The sequence below is a fragment of the Epinephelus fuscoguttatus genome, linkage group LG13 (genome assembly GCF_011397635.1).
Source record: "Epinephelus fuscoguttatus linkage group LG13, E.fuscoguttatus.final_Chr_v1".
In the NCBI taxonomy this organism is placed as follows: Eukaryota; Metazoa; Chordata; class Actinopteri; order Perciformes; family Serranidae; genus Epinephelus; species Epinephelus fuscoguttatus.
Window position 1 is genome coordinate 12,448,724 of NC_064764.1, and position 20,357 is coordinate 12,469,080.

At 40.8% G+C, this 20,357-nt stretch overlaps 1 protein-coding gene across 5 annotated transcripts in view; it reads right to left on the reverse strand.

Annotated features, from left to right (window-relative positions):
* The window catches only part of LOC125899761 (partitioning defective 3 homolog B-like), a 265,237-nt gene that overhangs the window by 103,735 nt on the left and 141,145 nt on the right, over positions 1-20,357 (reverse strand). For all 5 annotated transcript variants that reach the window (XM_049594278.1, XM_049594276.1, XM_049594275.1 and 2 more), the window contains 2 exons: positions 9,649-9,864; positions 4,389-4,617 (listed from right to left, as the gene is read on the reverse strand). In XM_049594278.1, coding sequence (XP_049450235.1) covers positions 4,389-4,617; positions 9,649-9,864 — 445 coding nt within the window. The remainder of the gene's footprint in view (positions 1-4,388; positions 4,618-9,648; positions 9,865-20,357) is intronic.

Consider the following 20,357-nt stretch of genomic DNA (forward strand, 5'->3'; position numbering starts at 1 on the left):
TGCAACAGCAGCGCCTGTCCATCTTCAGTTTTGGTAAACCTTGTACATTCCCAGTTTCACCTCATAGATTACCATATTTTCATTCGTACAGACTGTCTCTTTTACAGCCAGAACACACACACACACACACACACACACACACACACACACACACGCACACGCACACACACACAAACAGATGACAGAACAGCTCGGAGAACCATACTCTCAACTCATGTTAATTATGTCTGTAAAGTGTTAAGTTATGGTCGTAGGTACTGCATGTGTGTATGTGTGCAATATGAATATTCAGAGAGTTGCCAGTTTTGATTAAGTATCAACTTTAATTGTCTGAGCAAAGAGAAAATGTATCACAGATATAACAGATCAGGAAGGAACAAAGGGTCACAACTGCAGACAATTCAGAGACAACACACACATACACACACACACACACACACACACACACACACAGAAACAGAGTCTGAGGAAGATTCATAGCCACCACGTGCCAACTATATGACAACCATCTGACTGCGTGACCAATCAGGCTTTATCACCACATGATTATTCATGACGGTAGGATGGTTACCAAAGTGCGTGCGCGCACACACACACACACACACACACACACACACACACACACACACAGATGATTGGCACAGCTGATTGGCAGGTGGCAGCAGTTCAGATGACAGAGTGATGGAGCCAGCTGTCCACTTTAAAGGGCATTTTAAACAAACGTTCACAGTCTGGGTTAACAACATGAATGACACATTGCAGTAATAGCATTCAACTCTTCTGCACCTCCGCACCCTCTCTCAATTAACGTGAAGAACTTAATTGTAAGCCAGCCTTTTTTTTAAATTACCAGATCATTTGGACAATACAATGGATTGAGTTCCACAGTACTGTAAGAGAGAAATTTACTATTGGAACTCCATAGTAATAACACCGATGTGTGTCTTTGCAGTTGATACACAGAAATATAATGTAATATGTGTTGAGTAATTTAGTGTGTCAAATGTGTTAACCAACCAATGATACACATTAGCATTTGCTCCTGTAGAACCAGACACCTTGGAGTAAGGTTGAGTATCCCATACCACCTCTCCTCCAGACCATTAAGCCAATCAAAGCTGGCCTTAGATGAATATGACAAATCAGCAGCGTGGCCTATATTGAGCTGTGCTGAATAGCACCAATTTGCCTTCTCAGTCTACCTCCATTACATGCAATCAAATGCAGATAGGGAGCTGGAGCTGGAGGGAGCAGACCGAGAGCAAAAATTGGAATGATGCAAAGATTACGGGGGTTGGGGGTGTGAAGAGAGATGGGGAGAGGTTACAGAAATATGGCTAGAAAGAGAGGGAGGAGAGAAAGGGTGAGATTATCACTGGCCTCTAATCAAGACCCTCTTATGGTGATGAGAAATAGGGTGGAGAAGAAATGTCTAAAATATCCTTGGGTGTATTATATGGTTTCTTTAGGCACTTAAGGCAAGACATGATGGGGGAATTAGTGGGAAGATGAAAGGATAGATGGAAGGATAGGTGCATAAAGGGAAGGCCTGGTTAGATTAAACTGGAGATATTCTCGGGCGTGCTGCGTAGGCTGCCCAGACCATAATAACACGGGGTAGATAGGCGGAGAATAGATGGATGAACACAGAAAGAAGGGATTGGGCGTAACCTTCCCTGAACTCTGAAGCACTTAAAACATTGCTAAGATGGTAAGATGGAGTGATGGAGTGAAGGAGGTGAATATCTTTAGGCGTGTCATGTATTGCCTTGGAGCTGTAAGGGAAAAAGAGCAATAGAGGATTGTGGGAGAGACGGAGGCGGAGAGGAAATGATGGAGATCCTTCGGTGTGTAATCTGTGAATGTATAGGAACTATCACATTGTGCCACAAATGATCCATTGGTCATATGTATAGTTTGCACACTGGCCCATGCTAACACCATAAAACAAAAAAAATGGAGAGCATAAAGGGTAAGAATGAATCAATGTATAAAGTGCAGTATAAATCTATTACTGTGTTTAACTGTCACAAGGGAGTTTCTCCTCGGGCTGCACAATTAATCAGATATTAATCACGATCAAGTTTTTTTTTACTAGGAAATATCACAACATTTTTGACCAAATGCCTTAACTATTGGTGCTTTTGCAAAATATTTACACAATAAGATTTCTGATAATTAATCATCAGTCATGTGGATAAGATGACTAAGTGGGTAAAGACATAACAACAGCTAGAGCAGTCTGATAAGTTCAGCAAATTAAATTATTTCGCTGTAATGCAGCCTTTCAAACCAGAAAAAGATAACACTTAGGAATTACACTTAGGAGATCAAGATATTCAAAATCTAAGACGATATCTAGTCTCATATCACAATATCAACATAACACAGATATAATGCCCAGCCCTTAAATAAAAGCTATTTAAGATTTGGGTGGACTGACCCTTTATCAAGTTTGAACTACAAGGGGCATTCTTCCATGTTGCAAGGTCATATTTTCCTTTGAGGCTTAAAGAATTTGTGTAGTTCTATAAAGGCCATGTAATGAAATGGCAGTAGTAGTAGTAGTGTCAGTGAAGATTCTCAGTCATCCAGGTCATGGTAATCATAAGTGCTATATTGTAGGGCAACTGGACTTGCTTGCCTTTCTTGAGGATGTTTCGCCTCTCATCCAAGAAGCTTTTTCAGTAGTGGTAGTAATGGTTGTTGTTGTAGTAGTAGTAGTGTAGTACTAGTAGTACTAGTAGTAGTAGTAGTAGTAGTAGTAGTAGTAGTAGTGGTAGTATTCAACCTTGCATACTGTGCAGCGATGTGTTGAAGTGGCTACAGGGTTTCCAAAGATGAAGGCAGGTAGATAAGCAAGTTGGTACTGTGGGTCTACATTAAACCAAAACTACTAATCAAAAACAGTGGGTGAAGAAGGAAGGAACATTCTGTACAGTACGCACAACAACCCTCTATCCACGTTCTCATCTGCCTGAAAATTTCTCTTTATTCATAAAATCAATTTTACATAATTATGAACAGGCTTAGGTCTAAAGAGCCATTTGCACATTCAACTGCATGGCAAAGACAGCATTTTAATATCATAAAAGGTATAATTCTGCTCACTATAAGACACTTTCGTACCAATGACTAAACACTATATGTGGAAGAGAGAAAGCATACTGAAAGTAAGAATGTCAAAAAGAGGTCAAAGAAAAGGTGGAGGCTTTCAAAGAAAAGAGCACTGAACCTTTTAACTCAAGTAAAATTAGTGCGTATTAGTCTAATTGCCTAATATTTCACTTTAAATAACATGCAATTCTGAGATATAATCATTGTGATAAAATCGGACTTTGAAATCTGGAAGTGTTTTTCTGTGTTCTGGTTCACACAGAGTGCTTTTGTAAGTGTGTTTTAAAAGGCTGCCGCTGTATTTTCAAGATCAAATTGCATGCAAGTGTTTTTCTTAAGATCTGTATCTATGTAATGGTCATGTGAAATCCCATTTCAGAAATAACCGTGGCGAAAAAACCTGATGGTAGGTAGCAATTAAGGTAGAAAGTACAAATTGTTCATTGAAACACTTTGGCCCCATTCATGCTGTGCGTCTGCTTATGCTCCATTCACACTGGAAGATATAGTGTTAAAGTTAATCACATGAAATAGTTCTGACAGATAATTTTCAGCACCTCTTAAGGAAATTGGGGCACCGCTCTTAGAGTGGTCTTTGTGTGCCTGTGAGCATGTGATAGTGTTTCATGAGGGGGAAAAAAGACCTGTCTTCATGTTTTAGGATTATTTTTTTGTCTGATATAGTGTGAAAGCATGAGGTGCACAGAGATTGTTCTTATTCATGTGCTTAACATACATATTTATAGCTGACGGACACCATAATCAGATTTTCTGACATTTAAGGAAAGCAGGATTTTTGTAACATACACACGGGTTATTGCGGTGATACAAACTGTGACCTCATGTTAACAGGGCAGTGGGTTCACCTGTGTGAAATGTGTTACTGTAGTCATCATGCTGACATTATCATCTAAATTATGGACAGGTTATATTAAAAAAAAGGGAGTAAGACATATGTCAAGCTTATACAAACATCTATGTCGGCCTGGATATGATATTCAGATTAAATATGTGGAAAAAATGTGATGAAAATACATGCCCATATGATGCCATATACAAACACTGCTGTTGAGCCTCAAACACACACATTATCACTGGAAGCTGAAAATGATTTAAAACATCAATGCTGGATAGAAGTGATTTTACCAGGTACGTCAGCCATTCTGCAAATACACCCATATACACACATAAAGGGACAAAAAGGCATATGGCCACAAAATATGTGCATCAGACCAACAGACACACACATGCACACACACACAGTTACCTACCTCAACAGGCCAAAGCCTATTTTCTTGCTCTTCTTCGCCGTCTCCTCCGGCTCCTCTGCTTTGTTTTTCTCTTTCTCCTTTACTTTCTTCTTGTTCTTTTCCTTTGTCTTTGTTTTCAGTTTATTTTTCTTGTCTTTTTTGCCTTTCTCCTCTATCCGATCCCCCACTCCCTGGCGGGATGAACTACTTGCAGGGGTGTCCCGGCCTGAACTCGGCTCCGAACCGTCATCTAGAGGGAATAGATGAAGAAAAGGAGAAAGATGGGGATTAGAGGGAGCTGAGGGGGTGGAAAGAGTTCTTAAGAGTAGCAAAAGTAGTCGTAAAAGAAAATAACTGCATCAATTACACTAAATGTTTACACAAAGACACTGCCAATGATCAACACAAATAACTGTAGAAGGAAGCCCTGGCATTACGTTGAAGTAATAAACTCTTTTTAAACTAGGATTACCAGTGAGATGTTTTATCGAAGTACTAAACCTACTGAAAGATTTATCGGTGAAATCCTGATTAAAAGTAGTTACTCTTGTAAAACCTACCCTTTTCTAATTACAACTTGCTTCCCTTTTGTCCAAAGTGAACAACTCTTTTGTCGGTATGAGGCAAACAAGGACATTTGGATAATTTATCATTATTCTGTCTTTACATAATGCTGAGTCATCAGCATTGTCCAGAAACATCGCTGTGTCCTAATTTTCAAGTTAACAAAAAGAAGAATAGACCTCTTTAAGAGTGGGTTCCAGTGGCACATAACAATGGAGTTTCAGCATTTTTGCCAGAGTGACTCAGTAAAGCAGTAAAATCAAGAATCATTAGCAAATCTCAAAGCATTACACAATGCAGTGAAGACCACATATAAGGTCATCACATAAACACAACCACGCATACTGTACAAACAAAGAGACAACAATGCAAAGCATATCCACGAATGAACAGACCACATACACACAGGCACGTACACTTCCTCTTCTCGGCATCTCCATGGCAAATATATTAACTTTACAGTGAATTAATTAAGTCCTGAAAATAAAGAAGCGAACATGTTCAAAGCCTAAACTGCGACGGCTCATTACTTCTTCGACAGACTGGAGGCCTGGCCTTGAATTACAATGATCACACACACAAACACATATGCACACGCACACAGAGACCACTTGTCAGATTTTAAAAGATAACCAAACCAAATTAGTAACTTCAATTGAGATTTAACTTTGTGTGGATATTCACTTCAGACTTAATTACAAAGGCTGTCTAGCAACTGAATTGAATTGCAATTGTGTGTGTGTGTGCACCTTCTTGCTTGTGTTTGACCTGGTAAAGGCCTTTGCACAATGAGTTGGTTTCTTTCATCTTAAATTGCTGCACCTCTAAAAATAAGTACAACCTCACGTTTTGTCAATCATGTTTGCACAGTGACTCTGAAACATTTGTCCAGAAGAGGTTCAATTTTCTGCGTTTTGGTGTCCATCAGAAGCCGTTACACCTCATTTTCACTTACATATATATAGGATGACCATAGATCCATAAATATACAGATGGTACCTCTCGTGTCAAATGCAAGGAAGTACATCTCTTTATGGATGGATAGAAACCTGACCTACAAACTACCTATAGCCGTGGGGGAAAGGCTAATTTTGTCCGTTTTTTTGCCATCCAGTAGTTTAGAATATGCGCTTGGAACATTACTGGAACAAAAACAGGACCTGCCAGTTACTTGGCATGTTTTGTAAAATATTTAATTAAAAACAGCCTAATGAGACATAATGATGATCTGACTGTATATAATGTATAACCATATTTCAGCAGAATGACATTACTCAAATTCACAATGTGTTAAAACTAGATTAAAAAAGTTCTTTTTCATTTTACAAACTCACCTGACAATCAACACAGGCAACTGAATTGAATAAAGAGCTGATTAGCCAGTTTGCAGCCTGTTAGCTAAGCTAGCACACTGTCATACAGTCTCTACAAAATCCGCTGCAAAAGTTCCCATTTTTTAACATACTCATGGCAAATTCCAGACTGGAATATTACTGAGAGGAGGACAAGCACAACAGATAGCACAGAGATTCCCATATGAATGAATGTACTTCCGGTTGCCTTGTCTCCACGCACATACATAAGTGAAAACGAGGCCTTAGACAGCTGTTTGACCAAGAATCAGTGAAGATAATGTGGCAGCGGGACACATCTGCAACCAGTCAGAGGAACGGGGCACACAGAATCATTTCATAACTCAGATTGCCCACTTTCAACAGGTCAGATTCTAATATTTAGGTGGATGACGATGAAGAGGAGGAAGACATGGACTGCACACAGACTAAGAGGCACTGCGGAGACAGAGACGGAGGACAGCTCAACCCATTCACGCAGCTGCAGTGCCAAATGCAAGACAAAGGGAGCCAGAGTGGTGACAGATAAATAACTCCAGTGGAGAAAAGCGAGAGAGGAAATGTGTCTTTTCATTTTGTCTTGTCTTGCGAATTTCTGTGTGCAAGGTTTGTGTGTAACGATTTTTTTAGATGACAAAAAAATGCATCTGGTAAAAACAGAGTCAGTGTGCAAAGGCGCTCTAGTCTTCCCTTAAAGAGTTCAAAACTGGAAATGACCACAACAGATATCCCTATCCCTATAAAACGTTTTCCTTCCATTAATTTACATGGTCAGTTGTATATACTGTGTGTGTGTGTGTGTGTGTGTGTGTGTGTGCATGTGTGTCAGTGCTTTCAGTCAGCGCCAAAAGCGATATACATTACCAGAGCTTAAACACTCTATGAAAAGGACCAAGCCTCATCCCCAAATACTTTTATTTTCATTCCTAAATTTGTTTTTAATGACCAGACTTCAAAGTCAGGAAAAATCCCTACATCTGTTTTACAAAATGAGTGCAGACCACTGTTTTGTTTTCTGACTCACATGTAAAATTTGGTGAATCAAGACTGGTTGGGGTGAAATTGGATGTGGGTTGCAGCAACCTGTCAGTAGTAATTTCTTCTGATGTGTAATGAACACCAAACATCAGAAGAAGTGCGGCCAACAATGATGCTGTGACATATTGTTACCATGTGCCGTCATATTCAGCCAGTCCGGGCTCTTTCTTCTGCTATGCTAAACACTCTCTAGGAAAATTTTATATTTTGTGCTCTGCCTGTCAGCCAGGTCAGGTGTGTTTTTTATTAACTATCTCATGGCACAGAAGTCACCACAAGCCAGTATAATATGCATTTGTTCTGTTCACAACTGATTCCTATTATTTGTAGGGATGGTGTGTGAAAAGACATAATATGAGGCGACATAAAACAAAGAAAAAGACAAAGATACAAATGAAAAAAATAATGTAACACACATTAAGGTAGCACAGTATATTAAAACAGAAAATGAATGACAGAAACAACTATTTAGCACTATAATCCATCCCAGCTGACATGAGACATCAAAGCCAATGACTCAAAGCCTTTGCTGAATAGTCCTCTTGACAACTAAATTCACTGGAAACTGTGAAGCACTGTGGTATTAGCTGGATTCAGCTCAGGATCCCACACAATACATCAGCTACACATGAACCCTGACTAAATATTCACTGTGCTGTCAAAATGTTAGCCATGTTTGTTTGTCGTTCTGATCAACAGTCGTCTATAGCTACAACTGCTAATCCACCTCTCAAAAACTGGCAGACAGTAGCTGACGAGAATTTACATTTAACACTGAAGTGAAGATACAATTTAAGCCCAAGCGAAAGTACACAAATGCACAGAGAGAGAAACACAAATAGAAAACAGGAAGAGATCTGCAGTGGACGTCAGTGAACTGTTCTCTGTCAATTAACAACTGCTTTCAAAGTGTTGAACATTTAGAAAGACGGTGACAGATGTGGCCACTGCGTGTGTGCCGTGCTGACATGCCCTATTAGTCCTATCCTGTGTGAATGTAGTGATCTGAAACAGCCCGACTCATTATTCTAGTGGTGACTGATAAGAGCTCGCTGCTAATAACACAGCTGGGAATTGAACTGCCCCTCCCAGTGCAACAAAGCAAGCAGCTCCCATTTAGCTCCTGGATAAATATTTAAAGCTAAAAGCCCAGATCTGGACTGAATCGTACATTGTAAGGCAATGCTGCTGCTTAACTTCTTACATGTGATGACACTTTGAAGCTTAGTGTTCTTCTGGCAATGCCCTAGTCTTGCTTTGCTGGCAACAGTTCTGGATTGTTCTTTCCTAAACTTATCAGAATTGACAACAGTGGACTGAAACCGATCTGAGCTCATGAGTGGCTTTTCAATATAGTGGAGAATGTTGTTATTGGGGAACATACTGCGCATAGAAGTAAGCCATGAGTATCCATCAGTCACCATATAAGAAAAATCCATCTCTAGGCACTAAAGGTATGTTAACTACTAGATATGAGCTGTACATTGCATTAATTGTCAAGAGAAAAACAGCAACTGTGACATTACTGATAGGAGTGCAACCAAAAGTGTAACATATTTGAATCTTTAAGTGTGATCCTAAGGGGTGGCTCCATTATTTATTCTTTCTTTTTTTTTTTTTTAACTTTCCATATCCTTCTGTAGCTCTCAAGCAGTGATACTTATGTATTTAAATCAGAAAATTCTAACTTTGGTTAAAAAAAAAAAAAAAAAAAAAAAAAAAGTATATTTTAAGATCAAAATCAATATTTTTCCAAGCCCTTCTACCAAAAACTTTTCCCCACATGACCTGACGTGGGTTTCTGCATGATGATGTTGCTATGTATAAACCAATGTACTGCTGTGGACTGAGAGAAGACTGAGGTGGTGGATAGACCAGCAGCCCCATGTGCTGTGAGGTAAAATTACTATCTCTGTCTGTAGAGACTGGTGGCTTTGAAGAGTTTCCTGTCAGTAAGGGCTGTCTGATGGCAAGATATAATGGTGGGAACAATATAAATACAGCGTGCACTTTAACTGATGTTGATATTTTTTGGTGGTCAGCAAACGGTGTGTGTAGTGGGGGCCATCAGCACTGTAACCTACGTCACTGCTTTTTGTTGACGGTTGAGTGGGAGTTTCCACCTGAAAAACACAGATGGACCCGCCTCTCAAAACAGCATTTACAAAATATCAGAGACATTTTCCTTCCTTGCCTTTTTGCTGTTTCCTCCATGTTGACAGAATTTAAAGACTGAGTAACTGCATACATACAGCACAAGATAAACAGAGGAAAAAAAACGCCAAATGTCCCCGACTTAACAGACAGACACCCTCTTCACCCCTTACCATCATCATCTTCAGGTGGCCCATCATAGGATTTATCAATAGCTGCACGGAAGCTCTCGTTGCAGCCTCTTCCTCTGACCATATTTGGACGAGGTCGGTGGAAGGGGAGGAGTTCGTTTTTTCTATTAACCTCTGACATGGCTGTCTGGAGACTCTCCAAGGAACTGGACTTCTTCAGGCCCAGAGTAGGGCCGAGTTCCACAGGAGGCGATGGAGCTGGGGAGACAGAGAGAGACAAAAGGTCAGAGATGTGTTTCTGCCAGCTTGCTCTGTTTAGCTTGGACTGCAGGTGATAATAATAATAATAATAATAATAATAATAATAACAATAATAGTAATAATAAAAAATTGGTTTTATATAGCGCTTTTCTAGATACTCGAAGACGCTTTACAAAAGAATACGCACAGAAACAGGCACTCAAACAAAACACTCAATCAAACGACACTCAAACAAGACACTCAAACAAAAGGCAAATAAACAACACTATACACTACACTACAAAGGGACCACATATTAAGACAGAGAGTGGGTGGAGGATGAAGGGGGGAGGATTTTCAGATGCTGTAGGTGATCCTGAAGAGATGGAACTTAAGCTGACTCTTGAATGAGGGGAGTGTGTCAGAGTTCCAGATTGCCAGGGGCAGGGAGTTCCAGAGGGTAGGGGCGGCGATAGCAAATGGTCTGTCCCCCAGGGTGCGGTACATGGTCTTGGTGATGGGGGTGAGAAGGTTGGCATCGGAGGAGCGGAGGCGGTGAGTGGGAGAATGATGATGGAGGAGATCGGTCAGGTATGAGGGTGTAAAGTTGTTAAGGGCTTTGTAGGTGGTGAGGAGGATCTTGAAATTGATGCGTTGTTTTATGGGAAGCCAGTTAAGTTGACAGAGGATGGGAGTGATGAGTTTTCTGGAGGGGGAGTGAGTGAGCAATCGGGTAGCCGAGTTTTGAACATACTGCAGTTTTTGAAGAACAGTGGTGGGGAGGCCATACAGGATGCTATTGCAATAGTCGAGTCTGGAGGTGACGAAGGCGTGGATGAGTGTTTCGGCGGCAGAGGGGGAGAGGGTGGGGCAATGGCATGCAATGTTGCGGAGGTGGAAGAAAGATGTTTTGGTGACGTGGTTGATGTGTGACTTGAAGGAGAGTGTGGGGTCCACGATGATGCCAAGGTTTCTGACTAGGGGGGAGGGAGTGACAGAGTGACCATCAAAGCAGAGTGAGAAATCCTAGGAGGTGGGGAGGATGGATTTTGGGCCAAAGATGATAATTTCCGTTTTATTGCTGTTGAGTTTTTGGAAGTTGTGGTTCATCCAGGTTTTGATGTCGGTGAGACAGTCGGTGAGGGTAGAGAGAATGGCAGGGGTAATGGCTGTGGTGGTGATGTAGAGCTGGGTATCATCGGCATAACAGTGAAAGTGAAGACCATGGCACCGGATGATGTGACCTAGTGGGAGCATGTAGAGAATGAAGAGGATCGGGCCAAGCATTGAGCCTTGAAGAACTCCGTGTGAGACACAGAGTCCCTCAAGGCTCAGTGCTTAGCCCGTAGGTGACTCGGTATGGCATGGTTTTGGGATCTAAGATAAGACATCAGTATGCCAAAATAATAAAACTCGCTCAAGCAGCCAGAGCTTGCATATATTATAAATATTTTATGAAATAATGCAAGTCTTTAGTTAACAAGTTGGATAAAAGTTGCATTATAATTCTAAAAAAAAAAATCTATGAATGTGTCACTGCTATCAAAAATAATGCTGCAATCAAAAACTCAGTTCCTGTTAAGCATGTATACAGTAGGTAGTATCCGATATTGTCCAGGTGGGCTCAAATAGGTTTACCCTGCCGTGACTTGCTCTGATTGGTTTAATAAACCTGTGGAGACGCTGGCCAGGAGCCAGAAAGACCACGACATGGGTGAACTCTGGAGAGCAGAGCAAGGGAGAAAAAACAGTAATGCAGTTAACTATGCTGTTGTTGAGTTTGTGATGGATGTGAGGTCTGCTTCACTGTTCCTGGTTCTCCATCCATCATCACAAGTATACCGTGAGAGATATTACTGAGGGAGGGAGGGATCAGAAAGGATGATGGAGAGGAGAGCGATGGATGAGAAGACAGAGCAACGGTGGAGGTATTCAAGGGAGAGTAAGGTAAAGATCAGACATATTGTGAAGATAAGCTGTGAAGCACAGTATGTAAAGTCTACGAGTGGTGTAAAAAGCACACTCTGCTTTAAGCAGACTATGTAGCAATTAATGCCATCCTGCTGCAGAAACCCAGCCAAAGCTAATGACATGCTGAGCGCTGAAGTTGGATCAAGTTCAGCCTCAAGCCTGCTGTGATGTGTCCACCTCTTGTGTGGATTGCTGATTGTAAAACAAAAGAGCGAGAGAAGGTAATGTGCGCTTCCAATCTGGTTTGTCGCTGTGTGCCCCCTGAAACAGGGAGACGCTGATGGTGGGCAAGATGGGGAGAAAAGGGGACAGAAGGAGCAATGACGGGCAGAGAGCAAATTAAGTTTCCTCAGGGGAATACCACGATGGCAGAGAGGGAGACAGAGAAAAATGGGGAAGAAGGGAGGGCGGCTGGGCTTGCTGCCAGCTCAAAATACTGGTAATCCTTACACACACACACACTCACACACCGCGTGCACACACACATTTTGGATTCCTTGCTGGCTCTGGCTTGTCGATATGATGCCACTGTGATTCATGATAGCTAAACCTGCATCACTTTAGCTAATGATTCCCTATACACACAACTCCTCTGTGTGTGTATGTGTGTGTTTGTGTATGGTTGCGTGTGTGTGTGTTTCCTCAAAGCAGAGGAGATGAGAGGGCTGATGTGACTTTCACATCTATTTAAACCACCATTAACCAAACACACATACACACAAAGAGTAATAACGCGCATAGAATGTATGCACATGCATAATGTAAGTCGGCTGCTGGGAGAGAGGAGATGGACAGGGGCCATAACATATGACACTCTCATCCATAAACACAGGCCACATAACATTCATATGCATACTGAGTTAGCAAACACCATATGAATGCTATGTGATTGATCTATACTGAAACAACCCTGAGTCTGAAACCCTAGCTTTTTTGATTCAGCTGAACCGATTTGCATTTCTCGTATGTGGCACAAACTGTAAATCATAGTGTTTTGTCACAACCAAGGGGCAACCTTCAGCTGAAATATGAAGCCACCTGGAATGTGCCAAACACGGCAGTTCCTCAGATGGTCACTTGAGGCTGGTTACATAAGTCAATCCAAATGGACCACCATGTTAAAGGTCTAGTGTGTAGGATTTAGAAGCATCTAGCGTTGAAGTTGCAGAACAAAACTTTTCCGGTGTGTAAACATGTATGCGAACAACGATGGCCGACACAAAAAAAAAAAAAACGGAAAATCCATAGCCCCATTTAGATCCAGTGTTTGGTGTGTCTGTTGTGGGCTACTGTTGAAGGACACCTGGGGCCTGTTGTACAAAAGTAGAATTAACCAATCCAGGATAAGTGGAAGAGCGAGGCTGGACAAATTCCCCTAAGTCCATCCTGGCTTAATTGGTTGTTCAAACACCAAGCCAGGCTGAGGAGACGCGGCTTTGTCAAGCCAGGTGTAACTTATTCAGGTGAGTGTGCGTCCATGGCTTTCTCAAATAGACCCCGAGATCGATCACAGATTCACCGATGCAGCAATGGAGAGTGCACGTGCTGCATACTTGTCACCCAGTGAGCAGCGTCTCATCATGGACACTTATGAAGAGGTAAAACATATAATCACGAAGAAAGGAAACATTGCAGCAATAATAAAGCAGAGAGAGAGTATGTGGCAAACAACTGCGGACCGACTGAATGCGTAAGTAATCTAAAAATATACACTTGCGGCGCAAATGAATCTGTCATAATTACAATTAAAGTTCCTTCCACAAATTAACAGTTGTACACTTTGCCTTAAAGATGAGCAGTGGAAGTTAAGCAACTGCTGATTTCACACCAGCAGAAGAGCTTGCCCTGGATCAGAACCGAGGCAGGCCGATGATGGAGGACGGAGGGGGGGACTGTCTGACTTTGGATTGTCTTGCAGTGTAATACAAATTGACAAATTAAAAGAAAAACCTCAAGGAAATTGGACTTAGAAATTAAGAAACTAGAGAAAGAAGTAAGTGATTTTAATGCACATTGTAAGCATGACTGTGATGCAATGTATTAATCAATGTTTTTTCTCTCTTTCTCTCCCCAGCTCCAATCACATAGTGACTGATCATATTATTTGTCATACTTTTTTTTTTTTAGCACGTTTTTAGTTAAAATAGTTGCCTTTTTTGCCTTTAATGGAGAGGACAGGTAAGCATGAGGGGGGGAGAGAGTGAGGGGGGATGACGTGCAGCGGAGGGCCACCGGCAGGATTTGAACCCGGGCCGCTGCGGCAGCAGCCTTGTGGCTGCATGGGGCGCCTGCTCTGCCACTAAGACACCGACGCCCCCCAATGTATTAATCAATGTTATTTCTCTCTTTCTCTCCACAGCTCAAAGCAGACAGTGACTGATTACAGTATTTTTCATTTAAATAAAATGAGGTCAAAGAATATTGTGGTTTCATCTTCATGTTTTCATTCATTAATGTAAAGTACACTGGAGTTATTGGTCCAGTTAACTGGGAATATAATTTGTGAAGGTCATACAGTTCTGATACCTAATAAACACTAATTGTGTTAATGTCAAATACACCTACTTGTATGTTTATTCCAACAATTAATCCTTTTATTGGTAAAGATATGTGCATGTCAAAGTATGTTTGGGCTATGACAAAAATAATGTTTTAAATGTTAAATGTTATTTTTTTTATTATTGTACCCTTCATGTATTTTGTTCAAAAATGAGGCAAATAGGTACATAAGAATGTGGTACATAAGAATATGAAATGACGGTAAAACACATTGATTTCCGATCGCATTGACAGCTGACTGGACAGATAAGGCACCAGGCTAAACTAAGCCTGGTTGTTAGCCTGGTCAGGACCAGGCTAAGTGCACAGAATAAATATCCCTGGCAACATATGTGCCTCTGCTTTCAAACAACCGAATCAATGCTAAATTAGTCAGGATAACCAACATATCCCATCTTAATCCCTTATCTAGGTTTCGAACAACAGGCCCCCGCTCTGTATATGGATATAAACAGCACATTATAATGTAACAACACAACAATTCTAAGTTTCAGGTTATTATAAACTAAATTATAAATATAGTTATGAATATTATATTCCATATCAGCCAATGGAGGCCCCTAAATCTTTCACACTGGACCTTTAAAATGCCCAACAGCAGCAGAAATAAACATGTTTTAAAAAAACTGTTTTTGTTTTAATAGCAAATTTTTCCATTCTTGACTAGGAGGTGGTCAATTTTCATATAACTCACATGTTTACATTTTAATAAGGCTTAATGTTACACATAATTAAAGGTGTGGCCACTTTGAGTGACAGACTGTCTGCGAGCTGTCACAACAGTCTATGATTGAGCTCTATGCTTCACTCGTCTACAGCTCCAAAGTATCCAAATATGGTCACCTCTTGTTCCAAAAATCCAAAATGGTGACTGCAAAAATGCCAAACTTGAGACTTCAAAGAGTCCACAAACCAGTGGGTGTGGTCACAGTGGCTACATCCAATATTTTCAAACAGTCTATGCTCACAACAAGCCATATCCCTCTCTCTATGCCCGTATGAATCACGTCTAGATTAACTGAGCACAATAGCAAATATGTTGTTTCCAAACTCTGGTCCCTTTGCAATTGTAAAAAGATTTAGATTAACATTCTTAGATTGAATGGAAAATTCCTTAGACTACTAGTCATAAAACCCAAAACAAATAAGGGAAACTTCTGGTATGCCAAAAGATTTAGAAAAAAATAAAAGAAATAGCAAGGTTTCTGTGTGCCCTCAGTGAAATAAACACTTTTGTCCATGAACTGAAACTTGCCTCCCACTGCATGTCAAAAGTTGCCAGTGTAATCATATTCAAGCCTACTATCTACAGCAGTAAAGCCTCCACATTTTTTCAACTTGCAAATGTGTATTCTTCTTTGTTACTAGTCACTCAGGTCTTTTCTGATTAAAACCTTGATCAAAAATCAAGTCATCAGGGTCTGCTCAGCATTTTCATACATGTCACAGAGTATGATAGGGTGTTAACTGCTCAATTATGATATGTAATTCAGTTGCATGGAAGCATCTGCATTTGTTATGACCACTGACAAACAAGTGAATAACTCCCAGAAGATGAAAAGGGCTGTGGCCATCAGCCTCAGGCAAAATATAGCAAAAATGTTATCAGATGTGCCAAAGAGCACAGCAGAGTTTTCAATCTGGGAACAAAAATAAAATAAAATAATATATATATTATTATAATTATTATTATTATTTTTTTTTAAGAGACATACAAACCGCAAAACCAAGTTGTCCATTCCAGGGCTGAGATTGTCATGTATTCTTAAGAATAGATAATCCACAGTTTGAAAACTCTAAGGAGCTTTGATTTGAGCTGCCAGTAACATTTGAACCAAGGCCACCAAAAGCACGAAAAAACGCAACATGAGTTGTCCGGGATTTTTGATGTATTATTCCTTTTATTCACACTCTAATCAGAAACTCTTCACCCCAGCGTGTCTGCAGTTGGCAACAACATTCTCAAAACACAGGCGCCCTCGAAGTTAAACCGGCCTCTGACTTTTTTTTCTTTTACTCACAATAAATTCCTAATCCGGCATACTTAGGCTCAAAAGACATGCCTAGATTTGTACACATCAGTGTTCAGTCACGCGTTGCTTTCTGTAGATTAAAACATAATGTGGAGAAAAAAAATGCCTGTGATGTTCCTCATTTAAATTCAGTGTAAGGAGGCGGGGTCAAGGTTCATTTCCCACTGGGGATCGACAAAGTTTGAGGGCAATTGCAGTCGGTTTAAGAAGTCTAACACAGAAGAGCACACAGTATGTACACACACTGTGACCTCTGAGTCCAAATGCATCTGTTTGCAGATGGCTGGGTAGCAGCATGAAATAAATAGTATTATAAATAGTTTAGTGGTGTTGGGCTGGGTTATCAGGGAATGAGCAGCGCACACAGACACACACACACAGACACACACACAGATGTATAAGTACAAGTACACAGACACTGGGTGATGAGCATGCATCCACACACTTACTCTCACACACTTGGTATTTTGCTGTGAGTAGCAGGATTTGTGTCATAAATGTAATTACTGCTGTCCAACTGTAAGATGATAGAATTAAGCTGCTTTTAAAGAGAGAGGGGGAGAGAGAGAGGATGACAAGCAAGACAAGAGTAACAAAGTGGTTTGAGGGAGAGGATAGGAGAGTGGGGGGTTGGCAGAGACAAACAGACACCGTGAGAGGATGCTATAGAAAGAGAAACAAAGCGATTGAGCCTGGGAATGAAAGAGAGAGGATGGGAGTGACAACTAGAGAGAGAGAGACAGAGTAGGCGAGAAGAAAGTGAAAAATAAAAAAAAAAATTAAAAACAAAACACAAAGAGAGAGAGAGAGAGAGAGAGAGCGAAACGCCAAGCTATCCCAAGGCTATTTTGTTGGCAGGAAGGCAACGGGCTACTTTGAAAGTCAAAATTACACCAAGGAGCGGCTTGGCAGCAGACTGCAGCAACAAAGCCAGCAGATTGAACAACAGCACCAACTTCTAGTCCACCAAATCACACTTTAGAAGCTCTCATAAGGAGATGCAACTCAATTTCCACTTTCTATTTCTACACCATAGCTGCCCAGATGCTTATTTTTTTTCAGCAAAGAGAATTCAACTTCTCTCACCGCTCCATAAGTGGAAGTTCCCTTGAGATCCAATGCAGAGTTTGAGAAAATGCCACATCACAGCTGAAACACTCGCCAAACCCGTCTCTACAGCAGGGTATTGTGTGTAAAAGAAAACAACATTGTGTAACAGTCCTGCCCTGAACACATCTATATGCCAATATTTAGTAATGGGTATAGCGCCCCTACTGGCAACAGGAAATGTTGTGTTTTATACTTTGACTTACATCTCCTACAAAGCTGACCAGATTCATGTCAAAGTTGGGGAAAATCTACTCAAGACACTGATGATGCTTTATTGTGAAAACTGTGAGCTTTCGTCGAAGTGCGTTTCCATGGCGTTTTGGCGAATTTCAATGTTTCGATATGATGATGAGTGTTGCTGTAACTTGACGCCACGTGGGCATAACCTTCCAAAATTTCACACACGAGAACAGTCCAGCCCTGAAAAAATCTACAGCGGAACTCTGAGTCACAGTCATAGCGCCACCTGCTGGCAAATAAAAGTTACTATTTTCACATTTTGATTGCCTCCTTCCAGCAGGTTAATCACACCCAACTGAAATTTGCTGATAAAAAGTCCTAAGACCTTGATGATACTCAGAAATGAAGCTTTTGAGCTTTCATCAGATGCTGTCACCGTGGCAATATCTTATTCACCATAAAGCGGGAAGTTGTTTTTAAGGGGCAAGGGATGCTTGAAAACTCACAAAACCTGGCACACACATCATAAGTCTTAAGTTGTGTTGTCTAATATGATTTTTTTGCTTTGATGTGCCAACTTGGCTAAGTAGCACCCTCTAGAAAATGTCCACGGCGCTATTAAGCTGGGCAATGTATTGATACTATATCAAAATCATATGAGGCTAAATATAATCTTAGATTCTGGAAAATGTTGTCTTTTCTTTGTGTTACGACTGCTTAACAGTAAAGTGATGTAGTTTTCTGAACTTAGCAGATGGTTTTAGCTGTTTTATCATTTGCCTTTACCCACTGAGTCATTATGTCCACCTTTCTGATGATCATTTATAATCATCTCTTTTAAGTATTTTGTGAAAGCAACAATAGTCCACCCTACAATATTGCTGCAATATCAGTAGAATGGTATTTGGTCAAAATATTGTGATATTTGATTTTCTCCATATGGCCCAGCCCAAGTTTCACAGGACAGACTGAATTCTACATAATACATCCTACAGGCAAAGCTGTGTTCTTTAGTATAAATGTATATGCTCATGTGGCTTCAACAACTTGTGTACATTCATGAGACGTAAGCTGTGTGCATTAGTGTGCATATTTGTATCTGCATCACTCCTGTAAGCAACAGCTTCTTGTACATCACATGTGTGTCATGTGGTTCAATCTCCCAGCAGATGAAATGAGGTTTTGCTATCCCCACAGGGCTCTATAATAATTGAACGGGCATCATAAACCGTAAAAACATGTGACATCATTCTCAGCCTCATGTCAGCATTTACTGGTTCCCACTGAGTTTAACGCACCATTGAACAACAACAACTTCAGAAGAAACACTTAGACATTATAAGGCAAAATATGTCTGGCGGCCAGAAAGCATCCCATAACAACAAGGTACCCGGCATGACAGCAGACAATGTGTCCTTTTAACGTCTTTAAGCTAGATACTGTTTTGCCTTTCCACTGCAGACAGTACTGTTGTTATGAAGGTGAGGTTGTTACCAGGTGGCAATAGTCGCATCACTGCTCAATCCAGCTCTCCCTGTGTGTCCTCTTTACCGATGATGCAGAGATGCATCTCGCTGATCGTCCACAGAATGGGGTTGTGCAACATTTCGAGATCAATAAAAGAACAGGCTGGAGTGTTAAGAGGAGGGCAGAGGTGTACCGGTGCCAGATCGCACAGGAACGTCACTTCGACACTTTTTCTCAAAGGTCAAAGGTCTGTTGATTGATTCATGACATCAACTCATGCATTGAGTTGCCAGTATCTGCGTGCAGTAGCACAAAGTACTAAATGTTTTTTCGTTTTGTTGACTAGTAAAGATAAAAAGGCAGCAGGACATCCTTTCACATTACAGTTATAGTTGACTAATGTATGTAAACTTGTCACTGTAGGAACAGTGGTTACAGTCCACCATACTCTGAGCAAGAGCATTGATTGTCTACTAACAATCAACTGACTGCAGTGTTTCTAGCTCCATCTTTTGGAATCAGATCTCCGTTGTGTCTGCTCACAACAGAGGGGTGACAAAAAATGGTATGGAATAGAGAACTTCGATTGGTACGGTCCACATCTTTTGACCATAGAAACACAAAAATAACTGGCTTATGTGTAACAAACCTAACTGAAATGAACTGGACTGTAGTGTCCTGTAGTTTTCGATGTAAACTAGAGCTACAGTATCTATCTTGTACACAAGCAAGCACACACACTGTTCCACAAACACACAAAAATCTTCCCAAATAAATCCATCATAGAGAAGGTAATTGATTAGTCCATGACAGAAACAAATGGCTTCCCTCTCTCTTTTTCAAGCATCATACAAAATACAGTACAGTACATGTCAGTGATTGGTGTGTAGAGCCTGATAGAGACGAATGGCTGTACCAGCAAGAAACGACAGCGCTGACCATCTCCTGATTACTGCTCACCTTTATTGGCTTACTGCAGGAGATGGAGTGGGGTCAAAGGGCATTCAATATACAAGAGAGGCAGCCAAGAGCTCACACAAAGACAATGAAACATCAGACAGAGGCAGATACCTTGTACAGGAAAAAAAAAAAAACACTTGCACCAGCAAAAGGTATTCAAGATCAAGCACATGCACCTTCACACAAAGTAAAGTATAACGGTCGAAACGACTGAGAAGAAAGGATTGCTTA